Source organism: Halichoerus grypus, chromosome 10, assembly GCF_964656455.1.
Source record: "Halichoerus grypus chromosome 10, mHalGry1.hap1.1, whole genome shotgun sequence".
Classification (NCBI taxonomy): Eukaryota; Metazoa; Chordata; class Mammalia; order Carnivora; family Phocidae; genus Halichoerus; species Halichoerus grypus.
Window position 1 is genome coordinate 20,458,288 of NC_135721.1, and position 23,949 is coordinate 20,482,236.

At 38.3% G+C, this 23,949-nt stretch overlaps 1 protein-coding gene across 1 annotated transcript in view; it reads right to left on the bottom strand.

Annotated features, from left to right (window-relative positions):
• The window catches only part of HADHA (hydroxyacyl-CoA dehydrogenase trifunctional multienzyme complex subunit alpha), a 49,700-nt gene that overhangs the window by 17,786 nt on the left and 7,965 nt on the right, over positions 1–23,949 (bottom strand). The window contains exons 2-9 of the mRNA XM_036090251.2: positions 22,966–23,007; positions 22,800–22,870; positions 20,710–20,843; positions 18,596–18,734; positions 17,536–17,655; positions 13,310–13,412; positions 2,465–2,587; positions 1,868–1,986 (exon numbers count right to left, since the gene is read on the bottom strand). Of these exons, the coding sequence (XP_035946144.1) occupies positions 1,868–1,986; positions 2,465–2,587; positions 13,310–13,412; positions 17,536–17,655; positions 18,596–18,734; positions 20,710–20,843; positions 22,800–22,870; positions 22,966–23,007 (851 nt within the window). The remainder of the gene's footprint in view (positions 1–1,867; positions 1,987–2,464; positions 2,588–13,309; positions 13,413–17,535; positions 17,656–18,595; positions 18,735–20,709; positions 20,844–22,799; positions 22,871–22,965; positions 23,008–23,949) is intronic.

Genomic DNA, 23,949 nt, shown 5'->3' on the forward strand with positions numbered 1-23,949 from the left:
TGCAAGGGACTGGTGAGAGGTGGACTAACACTGAATAAAACTGCTAGTTCGTCAGTCTTTAAAGAGTAAGTCAAAAGTCTGGAAGTGGAATAAGAAAGATGAGAGGACTAAGTGGCTGCTTAAGACTGACTTCATTCTCCATCGCCAAGGCCATTGCTAAAACTAGCATAAAATGGAAGGAAATGAAAGGGAGTGGGAAAAGAAGAGAGGGGTTCCAACTCTTACCTCCTTATACCTCTAGACCACTATCCCGTCAAAGAGAGTGGCCATTGGTGCTGCGCAAGTCCAAGAAAAGGTTTCCCCCGTCCCTCTTAATTACCTTCCCTCCTGCTGAAATGGCTCTTCCAGCTTCTCTCCTGCTCTCCTAATGCAGGCACAGCCCTAGAGCTCCACCCTCAGCCCCTTTCTCCCTCCTCCCATTCTTCCTCAGGCCCATCATCTACTCTGTCATGTTACTCATGAACTCTACAAATTCAACTTATCATTTGAGGGAAGTCCTAGCCTAAGTACAATGGCAAGTATAAAAGACGAAGTGACCCTGTACTCAGTCACCATAATTTATGGGAATGACAAAAATGATTAAAACACACACACACAAACAAATCTACATTCTTGTCGTCTAAAATCCTGTTGCTTGCATTTCCTGAAACATCTAAACTCAGCACTTCTAAAACTTAGCTCATAATCTCTTCCCTTTGGCAAGTCTCTTACTACCTTCACCTTTTTACTATCCTATCTCGGGGTCTTACTCAAACATCAAGTCTGAATTACCAAAATAGCTTCCGACTTCAAGTATCTACTTTGTCTCTCCTCTAAACCATTCTCTATGATCTATACAGAACAAAGGTCAAATTTCCAAATTCATTATTGTCAGTCTTCTAAACTCTAGGCTCATTCTGCCTTTTTGTACACATTTCACCATCCTACAAAATCTGATCTCATTAAATGTTCCTTGAAGAGCCTCATGCTTTCCAGCTTCTGTAGCTTTGCTCAAAATGCCCACCCTACCTGGTACTACTCTCTCTTCATCTATTCTCTACCCACTTTCCAGGGCTAAGGTCAAATTCTATGAGGTTCTTCCTAATTTCTCTGGCTTACAGTGACTGTTCCCTCCCCTATGCATTTAGCAATCATTCTCTGTCCCAATTATCTGGCAGTGGTCCCATGCTGGAGTCTAATGCCCTTCATGCTAGTTACCTGTCTCACTACAGATACATGTCTAATCTCCCCAGCCCACACTGGGAGATGGGTGAGGGAAGGGAATCAAATGTCCTATTTTATGCATTTTGGTGTCTTTTCCTCAAAATATATTTGTTGGCTGATTTATTCTCCATATTCGAAGTCTTAGATCATATGCTCTCTTGATCTTAGACTTTCCAGGCTGAAGAGTTTCTAAGTTTTAAAGTCTACCTTTAGACAGAAGTTCTTAACCCTGTGATCATTTTATTTATCCTCCTTGATCTTTTTCAGAACTTCTCCATATCATTACACCTTTTTTATAATTCTGGCAATGGGGAAGTCATTGAGACATTTTAGGTACTGACAATGGTTTCAACTAAGGCCATCAATTTTGTTTCAACTACCTCTTAATTAATGCCCAATATTTTACTGGCCTGTTATACTGATATAACACAGCTTTTTTCCTGGTTTGTACCTGATAGTTTTAAACTCATTATGCCCAGCACTCATTATTCCCCAAATATCATTTTATAAGCCCTCATAGCTTGCTTTATTTTTAGTGAGTACTGTAACAACAGAATTAAGAACCTTAGTACCAGCAGATATGGTTCAGAAAGGCAAGAAAGAATACTGCTCTACACAAAGGGAGGAAACATGAGAAATGTGGGAATATGGGGTGAAGACTCACATCAATTATTTTCAGAGGTGCAGGATAAAGGCCTTTGGTCTGTTTTCGTACTTTTTCTTCCACCTTTTTGTAAATCTGTTGCCTGACAAATGGAATACTCATGGCATATGACATCAATTCTGTAAAAGAAAACGCTTTTAGGTACTTACTGGAAAAAGCCTAGCCTCCCTTGTTAGTTTGTTCTGTAAACTCCATAAAAATGCAATAACTGTAGCTATCTGAAAGAACTTTTCCTTACTATGATACACAAAATCCAAATTGCAACCTAAGCACTTCTATACACACGGTTTAATGAGTTGATAAATGCTAAAGCTGGGTGGTGGGTGCTTAGGTGTCTACTACACTATTATACTATTCTACTTTTGTATTAATGCTTCAAATTTTCCAAAATAATAAGTTAAAAAAAAAATGGCTGTAACCAACCAGTGTAAGGGTTAGGACTTGATCCTAGAGCAGAGTTGTTGTACTCCTTAAGGATGATTCTATGCTTAAGAGCAAATCATGCACTTACCTCTTTCCCATTTCTTATTTTACAGCAAATAAAATTAAACGCTCTGGAGAGAACCTTTGCTTTTGTTCTTTAATAATGACACTCACTTTCTACTAATCCCTTGTCTCTCTTTATAGAGATTTTCTTATCAGATAGTCCTTTGGCAAAAGTGACTGCAACTTCTTCTAAGTATTCAATTGTCCGCTCCTCTGGAGGTTTTAATCCTGGTCCTGTAAAAATGAACACAACAGACTGGAGTGTAAATCACTTTCAGCACAGCTTTCCAGGTTGGACTAGAGACTGGCAGCTAGCAAGTTATGAACTATGGACTCAAAGAAGAGAAGTGACACTGAGCAAAGGTGCAACAATGTGCTCTAGAGAGAAAACAAGGTCTTAAATCCTATTAGTCTGGCTTCTATTTCTGAGTAGGATGTAGAAGGTCTCATGAGACCTGTATTCTTGTGGCAAAACTGTGGACAAAAATGAATAATTTGTAAAATCACACATTTGTAAAGCTATGAGAGAGTGGTGGAAGCAATGAGGACCATATGAACTAAGATTCCAGGGAGGGAAGAGCCTGTCTCAGGTGAACTGATGATTGCTGGATATTTTCTTTTCTGAGGGTAGGTATTGCTTTTGGGCATGGGCTGAAGATTAGAATACTTGGCCCAAGCAGAAGGATGCTCCTGGGGGCAAGTGAAATGATCAGTTTTGGAGGTCACATACAATAGATGAGAAGCTAGAAGAAACCAAATGCAAAGCTAGTCTTTCCCATGGAACATTCATGGAATTCTAAGGTGGTATAAGGGGTTGGAAGGTCTGGGTCGAAAAGCTAGAGGGCAATCTCTCACAGTGTCATGATGTTTAGCACATAAAGTACTTCTATAGAGAAAGGAACATGCCAAAAATATGCAACTCATTTTCTACTTAAGGCATCTGCTCTATACTGAACTTCCTTGAGACAAGAAACTAAAGAGCGAGGTTCCAAAAATCCAAAAGCTATTTTTACAGGGTTGTGAAAACAGACATTTATCAGGCTCTCAATCAAAAGCCTGGAGGAGGTGGTGGCTGGGGTTGAAAAGGCAATCTTGTGCAGTCTTGTGGTATGTAGGAAACAAAATCCCGATAGTGGGAGGAGGCTGAAACAAATAGGTAACCACTCTCTCCCTTAAGACATGTGCCCTACTGTGAAAGTATGTGAAAGAGGATGAGAAAGAACTGAGCTCCAAATTTCTGAATGGTAAAAGTGCATAGGGCCCACAAAAGTCACACTGAGCCTGTAGGGAGACCAATGCCACTGGAACTTGTGAAGTAGAATGCTGGAGGGTAGTCACTGCACAAATGGAGAGCTCCAGAAGATCTACAGAGGGCCCCTTGAAACCCCCTTGAAACTGTTTTCCACACGCCTGAGATGAAACTACCCAAGGCTTCTTTTCATAAAGGCATGAAAAGAAGCAAGAAAAAAATGGCCTAAAGACAAGAGGCAAATTGACTGACAGAAACAGATGCAGAAATGAAGACAGAATTAGCAGACACAATGTTAAAAAGGCTATTGTAAATTCATGCCATATGTTCAAGGTAGAGGAAAACAGAAACGTAAGAAAGTGAAATTGAATACATAAAAGTGAATCAAATGTTATTTCTAGATATGAAAAAAATCAACACTTGAAATGAAAAATACATAGGATTGGATTAATAGTAGATTATACACCAAAGAAGAAAAGACCAGGAAACTTAAATACGTGGCAATAAAAAATATACCAACTGAAAAAGAAAAATTGCTTCATTTTGGGACAATATCAAGTAATCTAACATATGTGAAGTTGGAGCCCCAGAAAAGGGGTCGGGGAGATGGGAAAATATTGGAAGAAATGGCCAAAAAGTTGCCAATTTTTATATAAACTACAAGTCCACTATCCAAGAAACTCAATGAATCCTATGCCCAATGAACATTAAAAAACAACAGCACCCACAACAAACCAAGGCATGTCATAAAGAAATGACTAAGACCAGTAATAAAGGGAAGATCTGAGAGCAGCTGGGGAGGTGGGGGGTGAGGGGAAGACACATTACACACAGAAGAACAAAGATAAAATGAGAACAGACTTTCTATCAGAAATTACGCAAGCCACAACATAATGTAGACATCTATAAAGTACCACAAGAAAGATACTAGAAACCTGGAATTCTATAGCCATCAAGAGTATCTCTGAAAAATGAAATGGAAATAAAGACTTTGTGAAACAAATCAAAAGGTGAGAGATTAAATGCCACCAGATCTATGCTACAGAATACGTCAATGAAGTTCTTCAGGTTGGAGGAAAATAAACCAGATGGGAACTTGGAGCTATACAAAGAAAGAGCACCCAAAATGGCAAATATGTGGGTAAACATGAAAGACTTTCTCATTTTTAATCTCTTTAAAGATAACTGTTTAAAACAAAAATGGCAATATGCTGAGGAATGTAGACTATATTTAGAAATAAAATGTTTAACAGCAATAGCACAATGAATGGGGAAAAATAAAAGTACAGTTGACTCTTAAACAACGCAGGGGTTAGAGATGCTGATGCCATTTGCAGTAGAAAATTTGTGTATAACTTTTGATTACCCCAAAACTTCACTAATAGCCTACTATTGACCAATAATATAGTTGATTAGCACATATTCTGTATATGTATTATATACTGTATCCTTACAGTAAAATAAGCTAAGGAAAAAAACGTTACTAAGCAAATAAGGAGGAGCGCCTGGGTGGCTCAGGCAGTTAAGCGTCTGCCTTTGGCTCAGGTCATGATCCCAGGGTCCTGGGATTAAGCCCCCCACTGGCTGGGCTCCCTGCTCAGCAGAGAGCCTGTTATGCCTTCTCCCTCTGCCCCTTGTCCTGCTTGTACTCTATCTCTCAAATAAGTAAATAAATAAAATCTTTAAAAAAAATAAGGAAAATACACTTACAGTAGCATGTAAGTGAACCCGCACAGTTCAAACCTATGTCGTGCAAGGGTCAACTGTATACTCTTTTAAGGTTCTTACCCTATGTGTAAAATGATACATCATTTCCAGATAGATCATGTTAAAGATGTACACTATAAATCTTACAGCAACCTCTAAAAGGGTAAAGCAAAGTAAAATGTTTTTATTTTTTATTTATTTATTTGACAGAGAAAGAGCAAGCATAAGCAGGCGGAGTGGCACGCAGTGGGAGAGTGAGAAGCAGGCTCCCTGCCGAGCATGGAGCCTGATGCGAGACTCGATCCCAGAATCCTGGGATCATGATCTGAGCCAAAGGCAGACCCTTAACGACTGAGCCACCCAGGTGCCCCAGGGTAAAGCGAAGTAAAAGCCCAATAGTGAGGGTAAGAAATGACTAATCCAAAGGAAAAGAGGAAGAAAAAAGGAACAAAGAACAGAGAGGACAAATAGAAAACAAGCAGCGTTAAATAAAATTGAAATGCTAGAACTGTGTTGGTATGCAGTAGAGGAAGTTAATGAAAGTTTAAGGAAGTTTCAATGTTAACATGTCTTTATCATGTTGGACCTGCTCAGCCAATCTGGAAGGGTTAGAGGACATATCTTTCACCATGACTGTAAGAAATCAATTTGGGAGAAGAGGTCTGGCATCCTTGAAGGGCTCTGGTCATTGCTCTTCTCTGTATGTCAGAAATTACAGTGGGAACTGCTACCACCAACTGGGATCCCTACATATGATGGGGGTAATGGGATCCTAGGGCGGCCAAGGCCAAGTAGCAACACTTTACTGCCAAAGGCAAACTGAGTATGATTATCACAACAGCCAGTGGAACCAAAGTAGTAATCAGAATAGTCTGACTTACAGAGACCTATAGCACTGGCTAGTTGATCATGGTGTCCTAGAAAAGAAACAGATGGGTAAGCCTACTATATTCTCACTTGATCTGTTTAAGTGAAGAATGCTAGAGTCATGCCCCTCAATCAATTCCCAGAAATGAGCCAGTTTACAGACCCAGAACCTCTTGCATTAAGGGGAGGCTGCATCTCCATAAGGGGATTATACTGTTCATCTTTCTCCCAGCCTTCCCCAAAGGGACCCTATAAAAAATCATTAACCTTGGGAAAAGAGAAATAGAGTAATCAGACTTTTGGGAGGATTACTGGACACTTGGCTCTGAACTGACACTAATTCCAGGAGACCCAAAATATCTCTGTGGTCCACCAGTCAGAGTTGCGGTTTATAAGGTCAAGTAATCCATGGAGTTTTAGTTCAGTTCTATCGCACAATGGGCCTACTGGTACCCTGAACGCATCCTGTGGTTATTTCCAGAATGCATAGTTGGAATACACATACTCAGCAAATAGCAATATCCCCTTATTAGCTCCTTAACTTGTGGAGGGAGGGCTATTAAAATGGGAAAGGCCAAATGTAAGCCATTAGAACTGCCTCTACTCAGAAGAACAGTAAACCAAAAGTAATACCGCATTCCTGGAGGGTTGCAGAGGTTAGTGCCACCATCAGGGATTTGAAAGATGGTGATTTCCACTCATTCCACTTGCCTATTTTGGTTTGTGCATAAAATAGATGGATCTTTGTAGAACAACAGTGGACTTAAACTTAATCAGGTAGTAAGTGCAATTTCTGTTGGTGTTCCAGATATGGTTTCATTGCTTGAACAAATTAACGTATCTTCTTTTTCCCGTTCTGCACGTACTGATATAGAAAACGCTTTTTTCCTCAACAGCTCTTGGTAAGGACTGCCTGAAGCAGTTTGCTTTCAGCTGTCAATGTAACCTCAGAGGAGTACCAACTCTCCAGCCATGTCATAATTTAGTCCACAGGGACCTTGATTGTCTTTCCTTTCCAAAAGATACCATGCTGGTTTGTTACATTGATGATATTACCCTGAATGAATCTGGTGAACAGGAAGTACCAACTACCCTAGACATATGCATTTTAGTGAAATTTCTAAGGGTCCAGTGGTGTGGGGCATGTTGACATCCCTTTCCAAGATGAAGGGTAAGTTGTTGCATCTGGCCCCTCCTGCCACAGAAAAATAGGCCCAACACATAGTGGGCCTCTTTGCATTTTAGAGGCAACATTTCATTTCGGTGTGCTACTCTAGCCCCTTTACTGAGTAACTCAAAGGCTGCTGGTTTTGAGTGGGGTCCAGGAAGAAAAGCTATTTGGATCTTATGTTCAGATCTGATGGTGCATGAAGTGTCAGTGGTAGACAGAGATGTTGTCTGCAGTCCTTGAGAGGACCCTATAGGCAAATCATAGTACAGACACTTAGAAATTTGGAACAAAGCCCTACCATTCTCTGTGAATAATTACTCTCCTACTGAGAAACAGCTTTTGGCTTGCTAGTGGGCTTTGGTAGGGACTCAAAGTTTAATTAACCATGGGCCATCAGATTACCATGTGACCTGAGCTGCCCATCATGAAAGGGAGGTTGTCTGGCCCACTAAACCATGAAGTTCATTGTAACAGCACTCCACTCCATAACCAAGTGGAATTGGTATATGTGAGAAAGGGCTTGAGCAGACCTTAAAGGCACAAGTTATATGAGAAAGTGACCAAACTTTCCTTACTCCTCCTTCTCTGTCCCAGTTTGCCCCTATTGCCTCATGGGAGTTCCTTATGACCAGATGACTGGGGAAGAGAAAACTCAGACCTGGTCTGTAGATAGTTCTGTAGGATATGCAGGAAACATCTGAAAGCTCCAAAGTCCCTTTCCAGGACGATTAATCATGATTACCAAAGGGGTGTTGGGCCGCTACTACATAATGGGAGTAAGGAAGAGTATGTCTTGAATACAACAGATCTCTTAGGGGGTCCCCTTAGTGCTACTAGGGCCTGTAATTAGTTAATGGAAAACTACAACAACTCAATTCACGCAAGACTGCTAGTGGCCCAGATCTTCTAGGAATGAAGGTCACCCCACTAAGCAAAGAACCATGACCAGCTGAGGTACTTCCTGAGGGCAAAAGAAACATGGAATGGGAAATAGAAATAGGTATGGCTATGGCCGCATGACTGTTTGTAGAAATTGAGGAGCCCAGCCTCTGGCCAAAAACCTATGTGTGATTTCTCCGGCCCAACCACAGGCAGTCAGAAAGGCTTTTACCCAGCAGGCCTCACAGGGAAAGCTGTCCTTCCCACAGTAGACTTGGCGCACAGCCAATGCATTACAGACTTTAACAGGAGCTGCAGTCAATAACTCAGGTATCCCTTGCTAGCTATGCTCTTACACATATTTGCATTCTTACCCCAGGTGCCTCAACCCTGTCTTTTTGGGACCTCCCACCAAGGTCTAATTCAGGTGCCTCTGATGAGGCCTCCTTATTGGGGGAAGAAAGAGAAACCTTAAAGACACTTCTACTCTGACTCAGTACTTTTCCACTCCTAGCTTTTACCATTTTAAACAGTGAAATCACAACCAAAAAGCACAAAAAATGAGAAGAATATGGCACTAAATAGACCATGAAAGGGTATTTGTTGGCTATATGAGAGCTGAAATAAGAAGGCAGAATGTTGCCTTGTTTGACCTCAGCTGGAACACGTGCACTGGGAGATGTGAATTTTTCACCACTCTGTACATGAATATTAATGACTGCAAAAGCATCATACGTATTATTTTTGGGGTCACGACAAATTTTAGTGAGTAGGTGAATTCGCAGATAAGGAGCTTGCAAATAAGGATCAACCGTACTCTGATCACAACATTAAACTGGAAATCAGTAACAAAGATTTTGAAACATTTGCAAGTATTTATAAATTAAATAACACACTCCTAAATTACACATGGGTCAAAGAAGAAATCATGGGAAATCTGAAAATATTCTGACCTTCATGGAAGTGAAAACATAATATTAAAATATGCACATAAAGCAGTGGTAAGAGAGAAATTGACAGCTTTAAATGCTATGTTAGGAAAAAAAACCTTAAAATCAATATCTAAGCTTCTACCTTGAGAAACTAGAAAAAGAACAAATTGAACCCAAAAGCAAGCAGAAATAATGAATAACTGAAATCAATAAACAGCAAACAAACAAACAATAGAGGAAAATCAATGAAACTAAAAGCTGGTTCTTTTTTTTTTTTTTTAAAGATTTATTTATTTATTTACTTGACAGAGAGAGCGAGCGAGAGCAGGAACACAAGCAGGGGGAGTGGGAGAGGGAGAAGCAGGCTTCCTGCCGAGCAGGAAGCCCGATGCGGGGCTCAATCCCAGGACCCTGGGACCATGACCTGAGCCGAAGGCAGACGCCTAACGACTGAGCCACCCAGGTGTCCCTAAAAGCTGGTTCTTGACAAATTTCTAGCCAGACTCATCAGGGACAAAATAAAAAAGACATAAATTATCAATATCAGGAATGGAAGAGTATAAATGATATATATCTTTACAGAGTATAAAGATATTGAAAGAATACTAATGAAATTGTATTATGAACAACTTTATTGTAACAAACTTAGCAAGTTAAATAAAATGGACAAAATCTTTGAGAAACAAACTACTATAAGCTTGCTCAAAAAAAATGGAGAACCTGAATAGCCCTATATCTATGAAGGAGATTGAATTCATATATAAAAACCTTCCCAACAAAGAAAAGTCCATATATGACTTCACTGGTGAATTCTATCAAGTATTTCAAGAAGAAATAATACCAATTCTATACACAATCTTCCAGAAAATAGAAAAACAAAAAACAAAAAACAAAAAACAAAAAACCTTTACAATTCATTTCATGAAGCCAGCATTATTCTGATACCAACACCAAGCAAAGATATCACAAGATAATTATCCCTGAGACCATTATCTCTCATGACCAGACATAAAGTTCCTTTACAAAATTTTAGCTGATCCAGTCAATTTATACAAAGGATAATACATTATGACCAAGTGGAGTTTATTCCAGGAATGCAAGTCTGGTTCAACAGATAAAACTCAATGTAACTGATACTACTAATAGACTAAAAAAGACAAAAATCATACAATCACTTCATTAGATGCAGAAAGAACATTTGACAAAATTCAACATCTATTTTCAGCAAACTATAGATAAAAAGAAATGTCTGCAATCTGATAAGGACATATATAAAAAAGCTACAGCTAACACCATACACCCTACAGCATCAGAGTAAATGCCCTTCCCCTAAGATGGGGAACAAGTTAACAACATGTGCTTTCACCACCTCTATCCAATATTGTATTAAAGATCTTAGGGGCGCCTGGGTGGCTCAGATGGTTAAGCGTCTGCCTTCAGCTCAGGTCATGATCTCCAGGTCCTGGGATCAAACCCCACGTCGGGCTCCCTGCTCAGCAAGGAGTCTGCTTCTCCCTCTTCCTCTCCCCACTGCTCCTACTCTCTCTCTGTGTATCTCTGTCTCAAATGCATAAATAAAAAATTCCAAAAATAAAATTAAAAAAAATAAAGATCTTAGCCATTGTAGTAAGTCAAGAAAAAAAATAAATAAATGCCAACGAGATGGGAAAGGAAAAAGCCAAAATGTCTTATTTATAGACATTACTTTTTTTTTTTTTTTTTAAAGATTTTATTTATTTATTTGACAGAGAGAGACACAGTGAGAGAGGGAACACAAGCAGGGGGAGTGGGAGAGGGAGAAGCAGGCTTCCCACCGAGCAGGGAGCCCGATGTGGGGCTCGATCCCAGGACCCTGGGATCATGACCTGAGCCGAAGGCAGACACTTAATGACTGAGCCACCCAAGCGCCCCTATAGACATTACTATTTATATAAAAACTCCTTAGAAACCTATAGAAAAAGTTACTAGAATAAATAAATTTAGCAAAGCCACAGAATACGAGGTCCACGTACAAAAATCAATGTGTGTGTGTGTATACGTATATATATGGTTAATAATGAGAAATTAAAGTTAAAAAGGCATTATGTCCCAAAAGTATGGAGTAAAAGGTATAAATTTAACAAATTGTGTGCAAGATATATTCAAAAAGTATAAAACTTTTTGAGAGAAATTAAAGATGACCTAAATAAACAGTTATACCCTATCATGATGAAAAGACTCAATGTTAAATATGTCAATTCTCCCCAAATTGATACATTGATTCAGTGCAATTCCAATCAGAATCCTAGCATGTATTTTTGTAGTTATGGATGAGATGATTATGAAATTTATATGTAAATGCAAATAAACCACTATAGGCAAAATAAATTTTGAAAGAGAACCAAAATCAAAGGGGCCATACTACCTGATTTCAAGATTTACTAAAACACAATAATCAAGACAGTATGACATTGGCTTAAGTAAAGATATATGAATAACTGGAGATAGGAAATCCAGATATAGACTCAAACATACGGAGTCAACTGATTTTTGACCAAGGTGTCAAGGTAGTTCAATGGGGAAAGAAGAGGCTTTTCAACAAACTGTGCTAGGACATTGGATATTCATTTGCAAGAAACCCCAAAAAAACCCAAAACAAAACAAAAAAACAAAACTCCATCTACCTCATACCACGTACAAAAGTTAACTTGAAATGGATCACAGACAAAAATGGAAGAGCTAAACCACAAAACTTCCAGAAGAAAATATAGGAGAAAAATCTTTGCAGTCTTGTTAGGATTTCTTAGATACAACAACAACAGCATGACCCATAAAAGAAGATCCTGATACAATGGACTTCATCAAAATTAAGAATTTCTGCATTTAGATAATGAAAAGACAAGCCACAGACAGGAAGAAAATATTTGCAAATCACAAATCTCACAAAGGACTTGTATTCTGATATAAAGAACTCTGAAAACTCAGTAAGAAAAACTCAATCAAACAAAATGGGCAAAACATCTGAACAGACACTTTACCAGAAGATATACAGAAGGCAAATCAACACATGAAAGAAACTTAGTATCTCTGGTCATTAGAGAAATATAAATTAAAACCACAATGAGATATTACTACACTTCTATTAGAGGTCTAAAATTAAAAAGACTGACCATGCAAAGCAGCTGGTAACTAGAACCCTCATACACTGCTGGTAGGAATGCAAAATGGTATAACCACTTTGAGAAAACAGTTTGACAGTTTCTTAAAAGCTACACACAAATCTATCATATGATCCAGCCAATGTACTCTTTGGTTATTTGTCTTAAGAGAAATGAAATATATGTCCACATAAAGACTTGTGGATGAATGTTCATAGCAGCTTTATTCTGAACAGCCCCAAACTGGAAACAACTCAAATTTCCATCATTTGGTGAATGGATAAACAAATTATGGTATATCTTTATGATGGAAAAACACTCAGCATTAAGAAGGGACAAATTGTTAATATATGCAACAACATGGATGAATCTCAAAATCATTATGCTAAATCAAAGAAAACACAAAAAGCTATATACTAAAAATGTTCTATTATATGATTGTGGTGGTGCTTACATAGCTACACAGATTTGTCAAAGCTCAAAATGTACATTAAAAATTGGTAAATTTGTTATCACATAATTAACATCTCAATAACGCTGATTTTTAAGAAATGCAAGAGGGTGATGAACACATAATCTGGAATCTGTGATGAACACAAATCTATTTCCTTGGGTGAGGGGAGGCAAAGAAGTTGTATGGAGGGAAGCAGCACATCAGTATATGTCAACTATTGTTAACATTCTCAGGTTGTTTCATACATGTTTATTGTATTATTAAAACAGACATAAAAAACTGACGGAGGGTTATCATGAATAATAATACAGGTAATTTAAGAACCAAAAATAAGGACTTGATACAATTCTGTACCCTTGATGTCCAATTTACAGAATAAAATAGAAATTGGGGTGATTAATGTTAGAAATGATTTAGTATTAGCTATATTCAGAAAACTTCACTCTTCACAACGACTCATTTCTTGAGAGTCTGAATTTCATTCTAACCAATATTTAAGATATTAACTTTTAAAAAAAATAACTTCGTAAGGCCTAATTCTGAAGCATGCTACTGCTTACCCAGGGGTTCCACCAATTGGTCAACCAGTCCCATTTTCTTTGCTCTGTCTGCACGAATGTTTCTACCAGTCAGCATCATGTCAAAAGCAGCAGGTACACCCACCTAACAAGCAAGCAAGGATCAGAGTACAGGGGGAAAAATATCAGAGTGACAATTACAGTTTACAAAACAATTACAGTTTACAGTTTACAAATCATTCAACAGAGAAAAATATTTAAATGAGGAAAGTCAAACCAGATTTTTATGCTATTTATCAATCAGTTAAATTTTACACACTGATACACATTTAGGTAACTTTTGGGATTAGACACCTCCAGTTGAAGCAAAAATGTCTGTATCTCTTCTTTTAATTCAATATGTAAGCTTTCTGTCTTATGGAATTGATAAGGTAGAGAAATAATTTCATGTTTCCTAAAGCTGTGCATTTATATATTATGTCATTTATACAATACTTAAAATTCCTTTAGTGGAGCTAGTGGAGACTGAGAAACCTGATAGTTTTGACAATGTATTTATTTAGTTATTTAAAAAAATTTTTTTTTTTTTTAAGATTTTATTTATTTGACAGAGAGAGAGAGATCACAAGTAAGCAGACGAGCAGGGAGAGGGAGAGGGAGAAGCAGGCTTCCTGATGAGCACGGAGCCGGATGCGGGGCTCGATCCCAGGACGTCAGGATCATGACCCAAGCCGAAGGCAGACACTTAACTGACTGAGCCACTCAGGTGCCCCAATTTATTTTTAATTTTTAAAAAAGATTTATTTCTTTATTTGAGAGAGAGGGAGAGCCTGGGCGGGGGGGGCGGGAGCAGTAGGGGGTGGGGGTGGGCCTTGATCTGAGGACCCTGAGACCATGACCTGAGGAGCCAGACACTTAACTGACTCAGCCACCCAGGTGCCCAACAATGTTTTTAAAAAGAATTTTAGGCTTAAAAATGGAACTCAGCTTGGGGCGCCTGGGTGGCTCAGTCGTTAAGCGTCTGCCTTCGGCTCAGGTCATAATCCCGGGGTCCTGGGATCGAGCCCCACCTCTGGCTCCCTGTTTGGCGGGAAGCCTGCCTCTCCCTCTCCCACTCCCCGCTGCTTGTGTTCCTGCTCTCGCTGTCTCTGTCAAATAAATAATTAAATTAATTAAAAAAATAGAACTCAGATAGAGCTTCTTATGTAGGCACTAGAAGAATGGTTTCTAACAACATTTAAATACCAAATATTACAAAACAATGAAAGAAACCCAGCAATATTTTCTACACCCATATAGGCTTATTTATTCTTTCAATAAATCCTCTTGACAATTTCTATGAAGGAATGCACACTATTTATTATCAGAAAACTAACACCATAAATCTTCCTATTTTTCTGTGTCCAGCTTATATCAACTTCCCTCCAAAGAGTATTTCTGCTGAGCCTTGTTTTCATTGAGGAATCAATAGTGCCTGAAGCTACAGGGTTCAGTGGGATATTAAGACTGCTCTGCAGCCTCCAGGTCTGACTGTTCTCCTCTCCTCATGAATTCAAAGGCCTAATTGGCCTCTTTTGGTTCTACAGAATACAGCAATGAGAACATCTAAACAGGAGAAAGATCTGCCTCTTATATTTATCATGAAATATGACCCATGGATTTGAAAAACTGATATGATGGTACTGTGCACAGAAGGAACAAATTAAACTATAAGTTCAAGGGGCACCTGACTGGTTCAGTTGGTAATGCATGCAACTCTTGATCTTGGGGTTGTAAGTTCAAGCCCAATGGTGGGTGTAGAGATTACTTAAAAATAAAATCTTTAAAAAAATAAAAGTTAAAAAAGTAAACTATAAGTTCCAGAAAGGCAAACATGTACCTTATTTACCTTTATACTTCTTTTTTTTTTTTTTAAAGATTTTATTTATTTATTTGACAGAGAGAGACACAGTGAGAGAGGGAATACAAGCAGGGGGAATGGGAGAGGGAGAAGCAGGCTTCCCGCGGAGCGGGGAGCCCGATGCGGGGCTCGATCCCAGGACCCCGGGATCATGACCTGAGCCGAAGGCAGACGCTTAACAACTGAGCCACCCAGGCACCCCTACCTTTATACTTCTTCAGGGATTAATAAAGGACCTTGATCAGTAATTCTGATCAAGGACTTGGGGTGCCTGGGTGGCTCAGTCAGTTAAGCATCCAACTCTTGATTTCAGCTCAGGTCATGATCCCAGGGTCATGGAATCGAGCCCTGAATCGGGCTCTGCTCAGCATGGAGTCTGCCTGAGATTCTCTCTCTCCTTCTTCCTCTGCCCCTCCCCCCGCTCATGCACATGCTCTCTTTAAATAAGTAAATAAATAAATAAAATCTTTAAAAAAAATTAATTTTGATCAATGAATTAAAAAATGTGAATTGAGAAAATAAACACCAGTAATAAAATTTGTTACTGATCCTATATACCCATATTTTATCTTGTTTCTAAATTCTACAATGAATACCCATATTATGCCTTTTGTATCAGAGGAAATGGATCTAAAGGGGCATGTGATGTAATGAGCACTGGGTGTTATGTAAGACTGATTACCACGGAACTCTACCTTTGAAACCAGTAATACATCATGCATTAATTAATTGAATTTAAATAATAAAAAAAAGAAACAACATTGCATTTACATTTTTTCCTCCTTTGTGGAAAAGTAAAGTCATTGTGTCTTTTAATACAAAGTGAGGATCATTTCCCACACTGACTTTTCAGTTCCTGCTCCCTGGAAAACATCTGTGAAATACTGATTCAACTCTTAGGGTGCCTGGGTGGCTCAGGCGTTAAGTGTCTGCCTTTGGCTCAGGTCATGATCCTGGGGTCCTGGGATCGAGTTTCACATTGGGCTCCCTGCTCTGTGGGAAGCCTGTCTCTCCCTCTCCCACTCCCCCTGCTTGTGTTCCTGCTCTCGCTATCTGTCAAATAAATAAATAAAATCTTAAAAAAAAAAAAAAGGAAAGAAATACTGATTCAACTCTTAACGGTCCTGTGATTGTATAAAGAATTACAAGAGCATAGGGCACCTAGGTGGCTCATTTGGTTAGGCGTCTGCCTTGGGCTCAGGCCATGATCTCAGGGTCCTGGGTTGGAGCCCTGCATTTGTCTTCCTGCTCGGCAGGGAGTCTGCTTCTCTCTCTCCCCCTGCCACCTCCCCCCAGCTCATGTTCTTAAAAAAAAAAAAGAAAAAAGAATTACAAGAGCAATTCATATTTTTATGATGTTAAGTACCCAAGACAGTTTTAGTAGACTAAAGATCTAAGATAAGATGGAATCAGATGTCTTTTTTTTTAAGATTTTATTTATTTATTTGACAGAGAGAGACACAGTGAAAAAGGGAACACAAGCAGGGGGAGTGGGAGAGGAAGAAGCAAGCTTCCCGCTGAGCAGGGAGCCCGATGCAGGGCTCCATCCCAGGACCCCGGGATCATGAACCTGAGCTGAAGGCAGACGCTTTAATGACTGAGCCACCCAGGCGCCCTGGAATCAGATGTCTTAAAAGAACTATGTCTTCAGTAAAGATGAGCATAATTTAAATAAGGTTACATTTCTCTTGCTTAACAAATAGGTCTGTGTTCTATTTGAATCTCCAATTCTATACTATGTATTTTCTTTCTTTTTTTTTTTTAAGATTTTATTTATTTATTTGACAGAGAGAGAGATAGCAGATAGCGAGAGCAGGAACACAGGCAGGGGGAGTGGGAGAGGGAGAAGCAGGCTTCCCCCCCCCCCACCGAGCAGGGAGCACGATGCGGGGCTCGATCCCATGACCCCGGGATCATGACCCGAGCCGAAGGCAGATGCTTAACGACTGAGCCACCCAGGTGCCCCTATACTATGTATTTTCATGTGTTCTCAAAATAGCAACTTAGTCTAGAAAATTGTATGATAGCCAAAACTAGAGAATATATGAAGAAGAGATTTGTTATCCCTGTGAACTTGAATATAATTATCTCCTCTTACACAGGATAACAATGTTAGCATACTCACCTTTCCTATCCAACTTTCCTCATCATTTGAAATTTTAAGACTTTTTAAATATTGTAAGAGGAGCTCTCTTCATCACTACAACTTAACTCTTAATCTTTGCTCTAAAAATAAACTGTTTGTGCTTTTTTTCCCGATACAAACCTAAATAAACCAGACTATAAGGAAAAAAAAACAAAAACAAAAAACAAGTAAAGGGGCCTATAGGTACTGAGGTTGTAAAGGTCACAGGGGGCTTAAACTTACCATTTTGGGCAGCCTTTGTGTGCCTCCTGCTCCTGGTAAGATGCCCAGCAAGACTTCAGGGGTACCTAATACTGTTTTTCTATCTTTGGTTGCTATTCTATATTGGCAGGAAATGGCAAGCTTCAAACAAATGAAAGAAAACCAGAATGTTAGGAAATGTAACTTTATAATATCTTAAGATATGTGAAGGTCTAAAGATTACTTATAAAGCAGGAATGTATTTGATGCTTTCTACAATTTACCTTTCCAGCATTATTTCATACTTTCCCTCTAATTAACCCCTTTGCGGTTCTGGATCTCCTTAAAAATCTGCTGAAAGCTATGGAAGCTCGAAATAGAAAAATGCACACACCATTGGACATTACACGCCAAGTTAAGAAGTCCTGTACCCTACAGAGACCCTCCTTTTCAATCAAGCAGGCCTACTTACAGTGATCTAATAGGCTTTGCTTACCCTTGTCTGCTCCATACCATGCCATATGTGAAATGATTTTTTTCCCACTATTTTCTGATTAATCAATTTCTGCCCATCTTTTAGCACCAGGCATGGGTTTCCTTAATTAATATATGTGAAAGTGTCTAGCATAGAGCTCAGCATGTGATAAATGCTCATTAAATGTTATTTTATTTTCCCCTCTCCTTTCCTACATGCTCCAGTCTAATAAGCATCTCTTCTCTCAAATCTTACATTATTCACTATCTTTACTGCTCACAAAGCACTTAAATGCATATCATCCAGACTTAAGTAGCTCAAGAGCATGGATCACACTTCTGAATCTTTGCCCTGTAAACTTGAACCAGGTTTTTGGAACTGAAGGAGACCTTGGAGATCTAGTTCAAATCTTCTCAATTTATAAAAATGAAAACATCACACTTTGGTTTACTTGCTCTGTGCCATGAAATAAGGACTGAAACCTATCCAGAAGTTTGACAACTAAAAAGAAATCTGATTCTCCTCCAAGAACTTTTTGCAGGCAAAACCATAGTCTACGGGTTTGCAGCCTGTAATTCCCATCAATATGCTGGATGGTGTCTCAATGACTTTGGAAGAAGTCTATACCTCAAGTCCTCCTCCTAAGCAGGTTCCACTGATGGCAGCCACAATAGGCTTTGTGGACTTCTCAAGTTTCTCAAACATTCTCTGTCCTTCCTGTGATATTCGTGTTACCTCTTCAGGGGTCTTGCAAGAGGCTAACATGCTGCAGTAAACATGAAAGCAGAGAAGAGAAAATAAAAAACAAAGATGAAATTATCCCCTACTTTGTTCAATACCTCATCCACTATATCCTTACCCTACCATCTACCAATATTTGATAGTGAATCTTCAAATACTCAGAAGTTTAAGAATGGTTTTGCCTCAGACAGAACTAATATCAGCAACATCATCTCTCCATAAAGAGTGTTAGATTTCTGGATCCAGAGAACATGAAACAAAACATGTGTAATTTTATTTTCTATAAAAACCCATTAGCTTACAAAGCTCTCTGTACATGAGAAAATCACCTTCGGGTAAATATTTTCACTATCACATTAACCATGTTCACTATCAAGTAACTCCCAGATTGAACAGCAATCAAAATAACAGTAAAAAAAAAAAGCTTTCAAGTTATTTATAAATCTCCTAATGAGTATAAAAGATCCACTACAGTAATGTTGCCCTTTAGTTTCAGTTTGTTTCATTTGCTACTTTGTTCTTGAACACATTCAAGCTGTGGAATTTGCATATTTGACCAAAGATAACTAGTTTTCGGCATTTTACATACTGGGAGTTGCTCAGCTAGCCTCATAGAAGCTGCAAGTATTTTCCTCTGGTTATAGGAAGCTATTGCCAGGTACATCAGTGTCTCACTAGGCTCAAATAACTGAGCTAGAAGAAAAAGCACTTGATACAGATAATTTCGTTTTTTCTAAAAAATAAACATTAAATATTTATAAATTCCTAATTACTATTCATAAGCGAAAAAGAGTCCACAATGTGGAGCAAGGTTTAAAACTGTACAAACACCTTAAGTACAAATTACTAAGCCTATAATGCTGGCTATCATTGCCTAAGGGAAAAGAATAATATAACAAATACTCGTATTTTGACAGAATTAACAACCGTTAACATTTTAGCCCATTAAACTCACACTATGATAGCATTTCACCTCCTTATAAATGCTTTAAAGAACTGTAAACAAGTTATATACGTATAAATCCTACCATTTTAAAAAAAAGAAAATATTAGCTGCATCACTAAAGTTCTCTGACAACCTCATAGAGGCCTAACAGCCACTTCATTTACCCTGAAGCAACCATTCTCAAATATTTGCAGTGTATCCTCCCAGAGCAACTGCATATTTGTATCTATAAATAAGAAAGAGGCACTTCACTAGGATTTAAAAATGTTTACATAAACTACATACTGTCCAGAATGTTCTACAACTTGCTTTTTCATTTTTAAACTTAACATCATGTTTTTGAGCTCTAACATTACGTTGTGGCTCTAGTTAATTCCTTTGAACTGTTTTGTGGTATTTCATCACATGAAAGTTCCACAGTTTACTTTTCCATTTCCCTAATGACTGACATTTAATTGCTTCAAATTCTTCATTATTTTAAACTACACAGGGCTGAACATCCTTATACACGCATCCTTAAAAACAAAGGGTGGGATTTCTTTAGCATATATATATGCTATATATATATAAATAGCTAGACGAGGTATCACTGAATTATATGATATATGCATTTTCAATTTTACTAAAGGCTGCCAAAAATGTTTTCCAAAGTTGCTGTAGCAATTGGCATTCCTACTAGTAATATATTAACCTTCTTATTTCTCCAAGTCCTTGCTAACATGGTATTTTCAAACTTTTAAAATATTTTTTGGTCTGTTGGGTTAAAAAAAAAAGGGGGCGGCACCTCACTGTTAGTTTAATTTTATAGTATTTTTTATTCTACTCAAATATTCTTAGAATTGCTTCTGACTTCTATAAGGGAAGGTTAGTCTTAGATGGTTTAAGTAACAAGCCCCTCTTCTTCTATCAACTTTATTACACTTGTGAAAATAACTTAAAAAAAGAAAACTTTCAGAGAATTTACTTCTACTTTCTTTTAAGAGAAAGAATGATTAGGCCTAAGAAACATACTATGAGCCAAGATAAAAGGTGACTTCGATTTTTGGAAACTTACCCGATGTCAGCACCTGCAATAAAGCAGCCTGGCTTCGATGAGATAAGGACAGCACTTCTGATTTGATCACTAGTCCAGATTTCATTCATTACTTCCACGAACTCTGACTGCAGTTCTTTATTTAGTGTGTTTACCTGCCAAAGGGAAATACGCATAAATTTAAGGCTTTAAATCTGAAGTACGAGATGTGCAAATCATCATGAAATGCTATTTTGATTGCAGGAAATTTGTTTATCCAACAGAAATATAGAAGTTAGAAGAAAGAAGGGGGGTGGGGGGACAAACCCTAAACCCAGTAGCTCTTCTCTTCAGCTTTAGCCAGCTATAAGCACCCTCCCTTTAAAAATAGGTCTAGGTCTACTCATTTTTTGGAGAAATTGTCTGTTCATGTCTTCTGCCCATTTCTTGACATTAATGGACATTAAGGAGGGCATGTGATATAATGAGCACTGGGTATTATATAAGACTTATGAATCACTGACCTCTACCTCTGAAACTAATAATTAACTATAAGTTAATTAACTGAATATATAAAAAAAAAAGAACTACTGACACACACAAAAAAGATACTAATCTCTTCATGAGGGTTCCACCCTCATGACCACATCTAAACCTAATTAACTCCCTAAGTCCCACCTCCAAATACCATCACATTGGGGCTTAGAGCTTCAACATACGAATTTTAAGGGGACAACTTCCACCTATAACATTATTTATATAGGGGAAATTTTGTTTTTCAAAGAAACTGCATTATCTATAGCACACACTTCTGTGTTATCTTTTTTTGTATCTTTGGAATTATGTTAAATCTCTGTGAAGTGTAGATAACTGAAAGCAATTTTAAGAAATATTCTTGTCTGGGACGCCTGGGTGGCTCAGTCTGTTAAGTGTCTGCTTTCAGCTCAGGTCATGATCCCGGGGTCCTGGGATCGAGTCCCCTATCGGGCTCCCTGCTCAGCGGAGAGCCTGCTTCTCCCTCTGCCTGATGCTCTGCCTACTTGTGCGTGCTCGCTCTCTAATAAATAAAATCTTAAAAAATATATATATTAAAAGTGTTTGCCTTTGGGTTTGTAGTACGAATGACTTGTTATTTTCTTCTGTATAGCTTTCAAACGTCCCACTATAGGCATGTGTTGATTCTGTGTTCAGAAAAAATGCTCAACTTAGAAAATTCTGGAAAAATATCTTAAGTTTGAATCATTGGTCAGTGGGTACCAAAATTCATCCTAGTGAGGGGGACTGGTTCTTATTTTCCTTAATTTGTGATAGTTGTTAATTGCTTCCACCTATGTCCCTCTATTCTATCTAGGCCTCTAGTAACAAGATTTCTGAAATATGAAAACTTGACACCAATTTTATTTTTATTTGTTTTTTTAAGTAGGTTCCACACCCAGTGTGGAGTCCAATGTGGGGCTTGAACTCACAACCGTGAGATCCAGACCTGAGCTGAGATCAAGTCAGACACTTAACCGACTAAGCCACCTAGGTGCCCCAAAACCAATTTTATATGGGGGAAAAGCATGAGCTCCTGCAAAAAAGGTCTTCTTGGCAAAGACTGGATTAATGCCATATGATTTGTTGAAGCTGCCAAAAACAATGAGGCTCCACTTGGAACAGAACTTGACTTCCAATATGTGAACTACTGAATCATTCATTCAAGTTCCTCAGGAAGCTTAACAACCACACTTTACCCAGCCAATTTTCTGTGAATAATGACTACGTCAGGCAGGTAATGAAGAAAGCATGTGTAACAACCTTGTAGTTAAGATGAATAGGTGAGTTTTGACTCTTATAAAACCAAGCTTGCACTTTGGTTCTTATCTAGTAAGTCACCTCAGCATGCTACACAATAATAAAAGGCTAATTTCATTAATCCTTGATGTTAATCTGACACCTAAGGTCAGCTAGAAGGAATTCTTAAACAAGGACCTCTGCTCCAGAAAGTTGTATTCCTTGAGCAATTTGTTAAACTATCAAAACTACAAATTCATATAAGATTACTACCAGATTGGTGGATTTCTTTCCCTTCCATTCAGCACTGGATTCATGAATGTATCAGCAGAAACAGACTGCCAAGTTAAATTAAGTACCTTTGAATTGGGTGAGTTAATTCGAACAACAGCCACATCCCCGTTGACTCCATAGTTAATATGGGTTCTGGCTAAAAAGAGAAAGATAATTTATTTATAAACATGTTTATTGCTAAACAAATCTAAAAAGCAGTGTAAGCATTTACACTGAAGAAATTAAACTTACTTTGCAAAGCAGAGGACCCTGACAAGTTGCGGCAAATATAACCTACAAGAAAAAGGTATTCAAAATTAATTACTTTGTAAAACTTCACTGCTGTAGTACTTGCTAAATATAACAAAGCTGGAATTTATAACAACAACAGCAAAAAACCCAAAATGAGAATAATGTATTCTAGGCCATTATTGTGACTACTACTGTATCTTTTTCATTTTAATGATCAGCTTATAAGATTATTTAAACAGTAGATGTGATAGGTGGAAGAACTGCCCCCTCAAAGATGTCCAGGTCTCCAGAAACTGTGAATAGGTTAAGGTTATATGGCTAAGGAAATTAAGGTTGCTAATTAGCTGACCTAAACAGAAAGAGAGAGAAAGACAGTGTAGCCTGGATTATCCAGGTGGGCCCAAAGAGAGAGTCAAGGAGGACCAGAGGGATGGCGGCGTAAGGACTCAGCCCCACTTTGTTGGCTTTCAAGAAGTCAAGAAAAGCTGGCAGCCTCAGCCTTCAAAGCTAGAAAAGGCAAGGAAATGAATTCTCCCTTAGAGCACCCAGAATGAACACAGCCCTGCCACCACTTTTGATTTTAGCTCAGTGAGACTCATTTCGACATCCGTAACTGTAAGATAATAAATTTGTATTGTTTCAGACACTAAATTTGTGGAAATTTGTTACAGCAGCAATAGGAAATGAACACACTAGGAAATGAGTAATCTACAAAGCGACCCATAATGTCAGTCCCAAATGTATTACAAATATATCTCATCCATGTTCTCTAGTCACATCCTCTTGTATTTTTATGGAGAGATGGACTTTTCCAGTGTTATCAAAAGTAAAATAATTTAGAATGGAATATAACTTAGCCATAAAGAATGAATTCTTGCCATTTGCAACCTCATGGATGGAGCTAGAGAGTATGATGCTAAGCGAAGTCAGTCAGAGAAAGACAAATACCACATGATTTCACTCGTATGTGGAATTTAAGAAGTA